This window comes from Lygodium microphyllum, chromosome 30, assembly GCF_053477565.2.
Source record: "Lygodium microphyllum isolate KBCC chromosome 30, Lygodium_microphyllum_v1.1.10, whole genome shotgun sequence".
NCBI classification, from domain to species: Eukaryota; Viridiplantae; Streptophyta; class Polypodiopsida; order Schizaeales; family Lygodiaceae; genus Lygodium; species Lygodium microphyllum.
The window spans coordinates 63,112,436-63,125,647 of NC_141164.1; the positions used below are offsets into that span (position 1 = coordinate 63,112,436).

Here is a 13,212-nt window from a genome sequence, read left to right on the forward strand (position 1 = left end):
AAGCTTCAACTACCTATATAGCTTTAACATTGGTAACCTAACGTTCAAAACCTACTTCATAGAGCATCTCCAACATGACCTACCTCCCCAAAGGCCCCAAGAACCATTCCACACCAACCCTCAATATTTTCAATATGTATTATCAAGTGCCATAGGGCTGGTCTCAACTAGGAGGGGGATAATGTTAATCCTTAGAAGACCAAGATGGAAAATCCACAAAATCTGAAGCTGAAGATAGTCCCAAGGCAAGAGGAAGAAAGAACAAAGGTGCACTACGAAACATTGAAGACACAAAGCGTAAGAAAAAAGCTCTAAATGTAAGAGAGAGAGGCACATAAGAATAAGCACGTCTTAATATTTTTGCAAGAACAACGCCAAGCATATCATAATTTATTTTGTAAAAGATCATCAGGCTCTCTCCCGTGCAAGTTATAAATAATGAGAGGCATGGGTTAAGGCCATGCTAATAGAAAAGAGGAGGAAAGATGGTGGAGGAATGGGGGATGGCCTCCCAAGGAGGAGATAGGGCATGTATAAAAGTAAAAAAGTGAACAAAAAAAACTCATTCTTGGTGTGTGGTCAAACTTGATCTCTTCTTACTTCTTGGTTCTTGCTCTTGCTTCATTATTGTGTATGAAGAGAGAGAGAGAGAGAGAGAGAGAGAGAGAGAGAGAGAGAGAGAGAGAGAGAGAGAGAGAGAGTGTGTGTGTGTGTGTGTGTGTGTGTGAGTGAAGGAGCGTGGAGAAGCTCTTCTTCTCCTATCTTCATCTTTTCCTTCTTCTCTTCTCTTTTCTCATGTGCGTGGTTATGGAGCTTAGAGATGGAGCTTTCTTGAAGGTGCATCTTGGATCGTGGAGCTACTGATGGATTTGTGGAAGGAGGCAACTCAATCGGATTCAAAGGTAAGCTCACTACATTTGTGTGTGGAAGAGTGCATATGGCTATGTGAGAGGTAGCCATAACTCTCAGTTTGAAATGCTTAAAGCAACAATAAGCAGTCCGTGGGTCTTGGCGGTGTGCTTGTGAGAGTGACACATTTATCAAGGAAATATTTAGGCTTCATTGTCTACCAAAAGTAATTATCAACATTTGAGATTCTCTCTTTACTTCTCAATTCTGGACAAGATTATTTGAAGCTATTGTCATGCAGATATGTTTTACTATAGCATATCACCCACAAACTAATGGCTAAATATAGCAATTCAATCAAGTCATAGAGGATATTCTATGGGTATATTTTTGTAAACCTAAGCAGTGGATGTAGTATTTACTCTAAGTAGAATTTGCCTACAATGCATATTACCATCAAAGTATATAACTCCATTCCAGGCCTTGTATGGATAGGACTATCTTACTTTTCCTAACTTCTCTTATCCAACATTGAGGATTGGAGCCTCTAAGAAAATGCTAGAGGAAATGAACGACCAAGTTAAAAAGACATAAGACAGGATACCCAAGCTGCCAAGGATTGTCAAAAATCCTACGTTGACCTTGGAAGACAAGAGCAGATCTTCAAATAGGGAGACATGGTGTTTCTTCATGTCCTATGAAAGAAGAGCTCGCTATCATTGGGAGAATTCAAGAAGCTAAGCCCAAGATACTTGGACCCTATAATATTATCAAGTGTCCAGGGACAAATTCCTACAAGTTATAACTCCCTAAGCACTTAAAGATCCATAATGTTTTCCATGTCAGTCTATTGAAAGCTTATGTACCCAATCCCGATCATGTATTAGATGATCAATAAATTATAATACCAAGCCAAGGAGTCCTTAAGCTTCAACGAAATAATATCCTTGATATGAGGGAGAGCTTAGGAGTAAAACTATGAGGGAATGTCTTATTCAGTGGAAAGATTATCCTCAAGAGGATGCTACTTGGGTCGACAAGGATGCCCTAACTAAACAATATCCCCAATTTCTTTTGACATAAGGACATTCCAATTCCTCTAATGGGGAGAGAATGTATTAACCTTAGAAAAATAATTTTCTAAAAAAGTTTTAAATTGGCAAAATAGTCGTTGCTTTCTCACATCACCGTCATCATCATCAGCATTAACTTCATCATTGACACGCTCACCACCATCGACATCAACATCCCCATTATCTCCTCATTCTTGTAAAGGACGCACAATTGCACAAAGTCACACACACATTGATGTGATTGAGTAAATCTCGCAAAGCTTGCATGTGACTTAGCAAACACTGCTAAATAATGGTGGAGTCTAAAGGCTATATAAAGCCTTAGCTAGATTAAGGCTTAATTTTATTATTTTTTTCTAGCCTTGCATTGCCAAATAGTAAGTGGAGAGAGAGAGAGGAAAGACTGTGCAAGTTAGAGAAAGAGATGGAGAGAGATAGTGAGTGATATATATATATATATATATATATATATATATATATATATATATATATATATATATATATATATATATATAGAGAGAGAGAGAGAGAGAGAGAGAGAGAGAGAGAGAGAGAGAGAGAGAGAGAGAGAGAGAGAGAGAGAGAGAAATAGAGGGAGAGAGAGAGAAAACAAGAGAAGGAAAATAGCAAAATAGAAGGGGGGGGGGGGGGGAGTTAGGACCTTGTTTGGTGTAGAATCAAGTTAGGAACTTGCTCTATACTCAAGGATTGAACGATGGGTCACATTTTTCATGCGGAGATCCCCTACCTAAATTGAATTCCTTTGCTATCCTTTTACCCAATTTGTGTACACATGAACAACCCATCTACCTCTACCATCTCTCTCCATCCACCATTAATATTATCACCTTGCACTTAATATATTCCCTATTTGTGGAATTACACCTCAAATCCTCCAAAGATTTTGCCATAATCTCATTATCCGACCCGCCCCTCTAAACCAAATTTCTCAATCTCTTAAACCCCATTCATACTTCTCTCGTATGTGTTCTTCTACTTATATAAATCCAGATTCGAAGTTTAAGTCAGCTCACAAAGACTGAAGAAGGAGAAATTCGAGGAAGTGCTCACAAAGATGGACACTAAAAACTAGAGAAGTTCGAGAGTTGGACGCGAGATATCATGTGCAAATGGCACCCCCGCTCTATAACCCCAAGTCGAGGTTATTCTTTCATAGAAATCTTGTTAATAAAAATATGGTTAAAATAATAGTTTCGTAAGCTTCTAGGCAATCCCTAAGAGATTGAGTAGGACAAACACTAAGTGCTTAAGAGGGAATTCCATTAGAATTGTCATCTCGCAATAGTATCTTGGTCCACACCTCTAGTCTTAAGTAAATCAATTATTTTCTACTAGAATTTAGACAACTCAATTGCTTCCATAGTAGCGATGCGCTATGGGAGATCTAGTAACAAAGAGATATTTAAATCAACATACATTACTAGGATAGAGCATCTTATTAGGGCCAAAGGCATAGGGATTGATCTTTAGGAAATAGACCTTGACAATTAAAATAAGGCATCACTCTTACCTAGATGGGGCTACCTCGATTAACAAAGGCCCTAAATTTATTACTCAAAACTATGAAACCTATATTTGTAATCTCGAGACATATACATGCACCTATGCACAAGGCCATTTGTTTGTTGCATCAAAAGACTATTTGAATAAATGTTTGTAATTTCTAAAAAGAGAAATACCTAATTATAGGTTAAAACTATGATTGAATGCACTATGCCTCCCCCAAGGATTGTTGCATGGGCTTTGGATCAAGGAGCCAAATTTTCCACTCAGGATTGCTAGGATTGGCACTAGATGCAAGAGTTCTCTCCGTAGGGACCCATCGTAGGCTAGGAGATGCCAAGGAGCTAGGGGGGCTCTAGCTATAATTCCTTGGGCGTTCTAGGACTGGCCTACCACTTGCAAGCCTGGGTGGATCTTCAGGAAGGCCTAGCATTAGCTATGGGTGATGGGTAAAGTTGGTAATTTCGTTTTGGCCTTCGGGTGGAGTTTGAACACAGACTAGAAAAAGTATTGAAATACAAATTGAATAAATTTATTTTTATTGGAAAGATCATATTCTTTTCTGTGCCTAATTTACATGAAGGAACATAATTTTAAAAGATTAATTAAGGAAGCTCATTGCTATATGTCAAATTAAATCGTACTAGGAATAATTAGCAGAGTAAAGCTAGAAGAAAGTGGGCTGCTAAATCCACTATGGGTCTTGCCAAAGGCAAGGTGGTCTCGGTTTGCTAAGAAGCTTCCATCACAATTTAAGCATTTGTTTAGGCAAGTTTAAGAAGAGCCAAATGTTCACTATCCTAGCATGTTGTCATTAGAACCCAACCAATGACATTTTAGGGGGCCAGAGCTAAGACTTTACCCAACGGATAGAGGGTTTGGTGCACATTTATTCCCCTCATTTCTCACTCTCTTTGAACCAAGGGCAACAATGGTTCACTTTGGCTTGAGGGATGATAACAAAGCAAACACCTCAAGAGCCGATGCTAGATGGTTGATAGGAGACTATAGCATATAACTTAGGCCCTCATTCCACGTCAATGTGAGATTGAGGCGAAGCTTCCCTTGCAAGGTAGACTCAAGCAACTCAAGATTACGAATTTCTAATTATTCTAATAAGTTTTGGGTGGTAGTAGTCTTGATTACTCCTTGATGGGCTACTAAAATACATGCTATCAATATTCATTAAGTAGGCACATCTCTCTCTCTCTCTCTCTCTCTCTCTCTCTCTCTCTCTCTCTCTCTCTCTCTCTCTCTCTCTCTCTCTCTCTCTCTCTCTCTCTCTCTCTCTCTCTCTCTCATACAAAGTCTATATCATGTACACATGCAAAACACCTAGATTGTGACCTTCTCTCACAAACACATACACATAAAGCACATTGTACATCATCATTTGCATCTCAAATTCTATGCATGGTCTCTATTTTGATGTTATTAAGTTGCATAAATCTTGCAAGCTTGCATGCTCACATACCTTTATTGGTGAGGACTTGAATAGCTCTTAAGGCAAAGAAAAACTACAAAAATAGATGTGAATGGGTGCACCTTTTTATGAAGCCATTGAATTTATCAACTCATTTTTTTCAACATCATACTTCTTACATCACCCCTCATTAACAAGCTCCTTTTTCATACACACTCCCTATGGCAACAATTTACACCATGTTAGCACCCAAATTATTCCAAGATGCATAGCAAAGGGTCTAAATGTTCCTCATGAAATTTGTGAGTAGATGTTATTTTGTGCTAATTCATAAGCACCTAACCATAATCTCAAACCCAAGGTTGAAGACATTATCTAAGTGTGTCTAAGTAAAACAATTCAAAGACTTGAACACTTCAATTTGTCCTATGGATCAACAATGACTTAGGATTTTACGATAACAAAGTGTTTTTAGATTGAAGTTGCAATATTATGAATATAATTATGGGAAATATCAAATCTAATGAACATAAGGATTGTAACCAATTTTTACAATGGTAGACATAGAAGTTTGTACCGAAGCTATACCAACCAACTTCCTATATTTGAGGCAATTAACAACCTATGGGAATTTTGCAAAAGTGGAAGAGTGATGGCAACACTCAATATTGGGAGATGATGTGACATGAGAGAGAGAGAGAGAGAGAGAGAGAGAGAGAGAGAGAGAGAGAGAGAGAGAGAGAGAGAGAGAATGCCACACCAACCTCACAAATTTGCAAGAGGAGAGGGTGAGATTTTGTGTGTGTGTGTGTGTGTGCGCGCGTGCACGTGCGCACATGCAGCATACACACTCAACATAACAACCACATGGATTCCTTGATAGCTTGCACCTTGTATCAAGCACATGCGCATGTGCAGCATACACACTCAACATAACAACCACATGGATTCCTTGATAGCTCGCACCTTGTATTGAGATTCTCGATATAAGAGTTCACAATCTCTTTTTTGAATTCATAAAATGAAAAGTTAATAAAGATTTGAGATCAACTTGCATATGCCATATAGGATTGGTATTAGCCTTGGGATTTCTTTGCATTCTAATAAAGTAGAAGTAGACAACTAGGCACACTTAGCCATCGAAGCAAACAATCCACGTTCATAGCTTATTAATAGAGATATAGTAATGTAAGCCAAATAAAAATCTTACGATCTACCACTTACCTTAAAATGTGGAGATTTTGTAGAATTTCCACCTATTACATTGAAAGGTTCAGTTTGTAGTTATTTACAAATGAAATCCCTATAAGATGAGGTGCTAGAATCAAAAGGTAGAGTACTAGGTAGATTCTCTACTTTATTACATTGAAATGGTAGCATTTATGTGGTTCTTTACAAAGGAGATAAAATGAAGCTTCCACAATTGAAGGGTGGAGTTTTTATTTCAATTTCCAAGCTAGTACATGGAAAGGTACAACTTATGTAGTTCTTTACAAATACTACCACTTATTCGTTCTAGAGAGGGATCAAGTTATTGCTATTATTGGAGAAATAACATTGAATGCACAAACTTGCCATAATTTTCTTTTGTGGTTACTTGGTTTTGGCAACATGACTATGAAACTAGTATATGCTTTCTGCAAGTTCTGTAGATTTGAGTGTAGAAATCACAGATATGGGAAGAAGAGTTGAGTGACCTTTGCTTCCAGATAACAATATGCTTCCAAAACTTGGGTCCTGGCTTGTGATGATTGGACTCATTGTGATCGTAAGACTTTGGGAGCTGTTGTTATCAATTGTAAAGCTTGTAGGATTAATTGATATTGATGTGCCCTTTGGTTTAGTTATTGTGATTGTGTACATCTCAGACAAAGATGCTATGTTTGTTAGGGTCCTTTTTATTGTTCGTGTACTTGTCAAATTGGCTATGGTGATGGATGGTAGGTTGAGATCAGTTGGCATCCCTGGGGATGTGTTGCAAGACATCCCAGTTGTGTTCTTCACCATTGCACTAGCTCCAGGTGTTGTGCAAAGGAAATTCACATAATCCTCGAAACCTGCAACCACACATCGTCACATTTTGTTAATCTCATTTCATTGTTTTTCCTATGTTGATGCAATATCCAAATTGATTCCTTCGCTTCTTTTCCCATGTTGAATAATGTGAGTTAACTTTCAAGATATTTGCTCCCCTTAAGTTACATGCAATCATAGTTAGGTGATAGTTCTTATCATTTCCTTTTTAGAAACTAAATTCAAAATGCCAAATTAGCATATTTTTTCCATCTCTTTTATAATCATGCTATATATTCAACAAGTAATGTCCCCTATCATTCCTTAAAAAAGAAACCTAGCAAAGGTATCTATCTAATATCTATCAATTCAAGCTGGAAATTCCAAGGTTTTTGAAGCACAAGAGTCATTGAATCCTTTATTTCACATTCATAAATGTGAGGGAAAAAACAAATTCTTGATTCTGTTAGTCATATCTAAAGTAGTATAAGAAGATGTATCATACCTGCATCAAATACAAGTCCAGGATCAAGAGCGGCTGTTGCATTTACAGAACCAGCACCATAATCAAAGGGTGTTGCAGGGCCAAGGGGAATGCTATTGTTACTTGAGGGAGATATGGCAAGGAGAGGGTTTCCATTCTTGTCCTTGGTGATGGCGGTTGTTGCTAGAGCAGAAGCCAATGCGGCAGGGCTGAGCTGAGGATTCTTCTGCTTGACTAGTGCTGCAATGCCTGCAATATGAGGGGTTGCCATGCTAGTCCCTGATATCATTGCAAACCTTTGCCCTATCCATTTTGCAGCATTAGATGGAAAGCATCAGTTGTACTGGGCAAAATAATTCGAAAATCTATGGACACATAATGCTCTTTGCAAACCTTTGGCCTATTGATTTTGCAACATTAAAGAGAAAGCATCAGTTGCATTGAGCAGAGATGAATAATTCCACAATTCTATGGCCACAAAAGGAATTAGGAGAGAAGACATATACGTCTCATAGAGATCCCTTTAAATTTGTGTGTTTGAGACTCATGCCTACTAACAGCACAGAATAAGCTCAGCTTATGAGAAACATGGCATTGGGCTTCTAAAAGATGCATGTCATCCTTGGGCTCACCTAGAAAGTCTGTGGAGTCTACTCCAATGCTGGACCAAGCAGCCCAAATCATGTTGCCAGGGGCCATGATGCTTGGCTTGAGAACCTCGGCTGCTGCGAGAGCATCATTTGCTGTGTCAGGCCCTCTTGAGGAGAAGCTAGCAACTTTGGGAGCTTCATTAGAAAATGTAGCATTGGCTCCACCAAGTATTCTTGTGGTTGCAGTGAAATTGGGTGCACTGCTGTAGTAATTCAAAACTGTCTGGAACCACATTGGTAATGAAAGTTACTAACTGTAAGTTTAAATATCAGAGTGCTTACAATGACCTTAACAAGCTTATACTGCATAATCTTCTTCAAGCATACCTTCATTCATGGTCAAGTTATTTAGTTGTCTGTTGATTTACTAGCTTGACAGTAAGAAGTTCATGGCTGAGTTAGGATCTTTTCTACTTGACTTTAGAGGAGCTTTAGCATGATTACAAACATCCAAGCTTTGTCAGGAGATGGATTAAATAGCCCAACAAGCAAGCCATGCAATAGGTGTTGTGCCAATCATATGAGCATAACCTGGGAATCATTGAACTTTGAGATAATGATAGCTGGTATTGAGAATGGTATAGCTCCAAAGTTGTAAGGACCATCCAAGTCTGGTTCGATAACCATCACAACACCTGCTGCAGATAAATCCTTCACTGTCTGAGCCACCTTTCTCACTGACGAGCCCCCAAAAAGGAAGTTTATGCTATAGCTGCAAATCAAAACTTTCCCTTGCACCAATGATTTGTCAAACAAGGTTGCATTCTGGCACTCTGAATAATCTGTCGCATTGCCATCCTTTAAGCCATCCTTTGCCAGAATCATCTTGTACATGCCATTTCCTGATGTTCCAGCTGAAAAGGAAAACCCAAAACATCACCTTCCAAGGTACAGATCTTTCATAAGTGATGCCCATATTGAGACTCTAGAATTCTAATATTAAGGAAAGAATTGCCTTGCTGAGAGGAAGTCTAGTGATGAAGAAGTATTTTAAGGTTTAAAAGATATTCTTAAGTCCTTATTAGACCTCATATAAGGTCCAATATTAAGCCTGAAGCATGTACTCCAAGGAAAGAATAAGGCACATGTGGCTTACATGCAAGACCAATCCCCTTGATGGTGATGTTGTTGCCTAAGATAAGAGAGTTTTCATATGTTCTGTCATGAACACTTGCGGCAACTGAGCAAATCCATGGGCTGAAAGACAAGATTGTTTGAGGAGATGGACCAGCATTCCCTGCAGCTTGCACCACAAACACACCAGCTTTGGTTGCTGCAAGCATTGCCATGTCAAAGATGTTGAAGTATGTTGCTATTCCAGATGGTATTCCAGTAGGTCCAATAGAGAGGCTCAGTATGTCAACTTTGTCTTTTACAGCCTAAATTGAAATATGAACAAAACACTGTACTAAGTCACCATCAATGGCTGTCAACGTTGCAGAGAAAATCCTGACCCCATCATGGTTGATTTTTTGCACTAATTTTAAACTTTCAATTAATGTCGGAGTGGGTACTATTGACTATTGATCCTAAATGTTTTAATGACTCTACCCTAGCTTTGATCAGATTAATTAGCCAAGTCACATTGATTCTCATTGAAAGGACAAAGAAAAGATAAAAACCTGCTCTATAGCTGCCACCACATCTGCCATGAACCCCCCAATACCACGATATAGTGCCTTATACATTGCAATGCTGCAACATTTGCACATACTGAAATTTCAATATGTGCCCATGATGGATGTCTATTTCACTTGGAAGAACAGTAAATAAGAGCTCAGTGGACGAGTGTACTTACTGTGCTCTAGGAGCCATGCCACTAGCAAATCCAAAATTCAGACCATCCACAATAACTGGAACAACATTGTTACCTGCTGCTGTCGAGGCAGTATGTCTATAGGATCCAAAATGGGAGGAAAAGCTTACACAATTATATATATATATATTGATTCATAAACAAACTTAATAACTTAAATCATGAGGAAGTGAGTCAGAAATAGTAGCTCAAATGCTTGATGCATATGCACCTCAATTAGGCTTCATACATGCTTGATGCATATGCACCCCAATTAGGCTTCATACACGAATGAACATGTGTATTTGCATTACATATAGTGTACACTTGTGATGAGAAGCATGAGATCAGTATGAAGAAAAACAGACTCTAGAAAAAGTGGCTCAAATGACAAACCTTATTTTGAGAAGTTAAGCATGAGATCAGTATGAGTACAAAGTCAGCCACAAATAGTTGCTCAAATGAGAAATTTCTTTTGCATATGTACCTGAATTAGATACTTGGAATGATTGAATTTCATATTATGTTTGCATCACAGTATAGGACATAAGCTTGTCATGGAAAATTAAGCATGAGAAAAGACAAGTCAGAACTAATGATTCAGATGACCAGTCTCTTTTGCATATGTATCACAATGAGCTTCATATATATTTCAATCACATGTTTTGTATCAACACACCAAATGGACAAGTGGATGTGCCTACTTACGTGCCATGGCCATCAGCATCCAGAGGCGATGCAAAATCAATGCTAGCATTGAAGACTCCACCTGCAATGGCAGCTGCAGCAAAATGTTGGGCACCTATGAGCTTCTTGTTGCAAGATCCTGTGGGGAACTCTGTAGCCACTTCACATGAGCCTTTGTAGTGTGTGACATTAGGATAAGGCTTTAGTGTGTTGTCAGAGAAGCTTGGATGAGTGGGATCGATTCCTGTATCGACGATACCGATCACAACTCCTTCTCCGGCATTGATTGGACCACCATCATGATCCCAAGCCCCATTTGGCAAACCTAAGTAGGTTGGAGTATAAGTTGTCTGCTTTTGAACTCCATAATCCCTCTCTACATGCACCACCTCTGGTAAACTTCTTAGTTTTTCGGCCTGCATATGTATGAAGACTTAGTGTGCCTCGTGATCAGTACACATCTAAATACATTTTGTTGTACATTGCTTTCATTTTGGACTAATGCTTTTGACTTTTTAATTTCAGCAAACCCAACCTCAGACAATATGGAAGCTAGCAATTTGGTAGCACTGATCCCATTTGCTTTTGTATTATAGATTTCTCAGGTAGAAGAACAACAGATTGCCCATTCACAATATCTTTAGTATACCTGTTTCTCAGAAAGGAGCACAGCAAAACCATTCACAAGATGATTGTAGCTGTAAATCTTTTGGTATGTTCCACTTGCAAATGTATGTTGAAGCAAGAAATCATGCTGATTGGTCAAATAAGCAGCATAATCATGTGGGGATTGTCTGCACAACAACATAATGTGGCAAAATTTCATCGACGAACCACGAAGCATGCACGCAATGAAAAGCATTTTCATGTTATCTCAAGGCATGCTTAGGGCATTCATAGAGTAGGAAACTAAACATGCTTCTTTATCTACATAATCTCATCTTAAGGAAAGTTGTTGCATGCAATTGCCCTCGTTCTATGAAAACATGTAAATTGTAAGCATGTGATTAGTTGAAGGATTGCTATTATGTGCTATATGGAGGCAAGGATTGCCATTATTACCCATAACCATACCGTCTATCCACCATTCATACAATGTTTAGCCATGTCTATCTAGCATTTACCGCATCCACATAGGAATGGACGTGTGAGGATTTTAGTTTTATATGGACCGAGTACTGGCATAATTATCCATATACATAACGCAAGTCGAAGATTAATCGCATGAAAGAGGGATGGTTAGTATGATGCGTTAAAGCAAGGCAAGCTTATTAAAGGTTGAAGGCGGCCGAACCCTGGCATGTAGATCATCGTGTCATGGTCATGCAGCAGCTGCTGATCGTCATATGGGGAGGTCAGATGGACTACAGGAGGGCCCTCGACCATAACTAAGTAGACATGATGGTCGTCAGGTACTGCAGCAACAGCACTTCCGGCAGCTAAGAAGCAACAGGAAATGAGAGAGAAGACGATGAGATTCATGATGGGACAATGAATGATTACAGAGGTGATGTCCATTCGGTGGGATAATGGAGCTGCTGATACAGTACTACTGGGGCGTGCACAGGATTATATACTGCAGGGTGGACTGATCATAATACAGTTATTTCTCTATGAATATCTATTATCAGTGGCAAGATCTTGATCGCGTGTCGCAGAATCCTTGCAGGTGGTGGCGATGGCGATTGAGCACCGTCGTCAGAAAACCTTTGCTTTGAAGGGACTATTAATATATATGTGATCTTGGTCGACATAATACATCTATTAAGGTTCATCCAAGAGTGCATTTGCAAATAAGCCCATTACACATAACATATCACTTTTTTAAAACCCATTAATATTCAAGATTGCATTCGCACATAAGCATGTTATAGGCCACCCTAGGTCACAAATTTTGATTGGCTTCACACAAGAAGATAACATTAGTCCTATTATCGGTCGCCCTAAGTCACTAATTTTGATTGGCTTCACATGAGAAGATAACATTATTACAAAGAGTGCACACTGCATTTGTGGATAAGTCTACCATACACCACTGTAAGTCAATCTTGACATGTTTCGATTATGTCCCAAATGCTCTCTCTAAAGGGTGCATCAAATCTTTTGTCATGCATTAGAGTCACCACCCCCCCCCCATCGTAGCTTGCCAAGCTATAAAGGTTGCTTGTGGCATGTGCGAAGCTTATGCATATAAAGGAGAATGTGTCTATTTTGAGGGCGTCAAAAGCTCATTAGCGAAGTGGTTTGAGTGAGACATCACTAATGATGAGGTTTAAGGTTCTTTGCACTATCTTCATTTCTTGATTAGACTAGTATTTTTTATAGTGGATGCCCACTTAGGAGTTGGGCATGCAAGTTTTGTTGCCCATTATTGTCTAGAGCTTGAAAAATGCACCGTTAATCAAATTCTAATGTGGTAATGATGTGCTTTTCTAGTTAGATGTGAGCAATACTTTGATGTGTGTAGCAACCCTAAGAATTAGAGAATGCTTAGTCAAGGAGGAGAATATGCATATGACATGGTATGATGTATGTATATATATATCCAAGTATGTATGTATGCATTTGTGTGCATACAAATTATGTATGCACATACATATAAGTATGTATGTATATTTGCATAGACACAAAAATGGTGTAAGTATATATGCATATACATGTAACTAGTTTAACAAGTATATACATTGAGTAAAATCACAAAAAATAAATTTACA

General features: G+C 38.7%; 1 protein-coding gene across 1 annotated transcript; it reads right to left on the bottom strand.

Annotated features, from left to right (window-relative positions):
• Positions 1-6,058: 6,058 nt before the first annotated feature.
• LOC148009928 (subtilisin-like protease SBT2.3) lies at positions 6,059-12,051 on the bottom strand. Its single transcript, XM_087672995.1, has 10 exons — positions 11,793-12,051; positions 11,148-11,292; positions 10,520-10,914; positions 9,815-9,910; positions 9,639-9,711; positions 9,113-9,395; positions 8,548-8,870; positions 7,999-8,239; positions 7,388-7,669; positions 6,059-6,926 (listed from the first exon to the last, which is right to left on the bottom strand). Exons 1-10 carry the CDS (start codon positions 12,014-12,016, stop codon positions 6,493-6,495), a joined length of 2,496 nt encoding a protein of 831 aa, XP_087529121.1. The 5' UTR covers positions 12,017-12,051; the 3' UTR covers positions 6,059-6,492.
• Positions 12,052-13,212: the final 1,161 nt, after the last annotated feature.

What these genes read in the sequence shown, in the direction of transcription:
- LOC148009928 (XM_087672995.1), bottom strand. Translation starts at nt 12,016, where the DNA reads ATGGACATCACCTCTGTAATCATTCATTGTCCCATCATGAATCTCATC. An exon ending in ACGATGATCTACATGCCAGG is followed by an intron (nt 11,293 to 11,792) that starts GTTCGGCCGCCT and finishes GTTGTTGTGCAG; the next exon opens with ACAATCCCCACATGATTATG. An exon ending in CAAAGTTCAATGATTCCCAG is followed by an intron (nt 8,240 to 8,547) that starts GTTATGCTCATA and finishes ATGTGGTTCCAG; the next exon opens with ACAGTTTTGAATTACTACAG.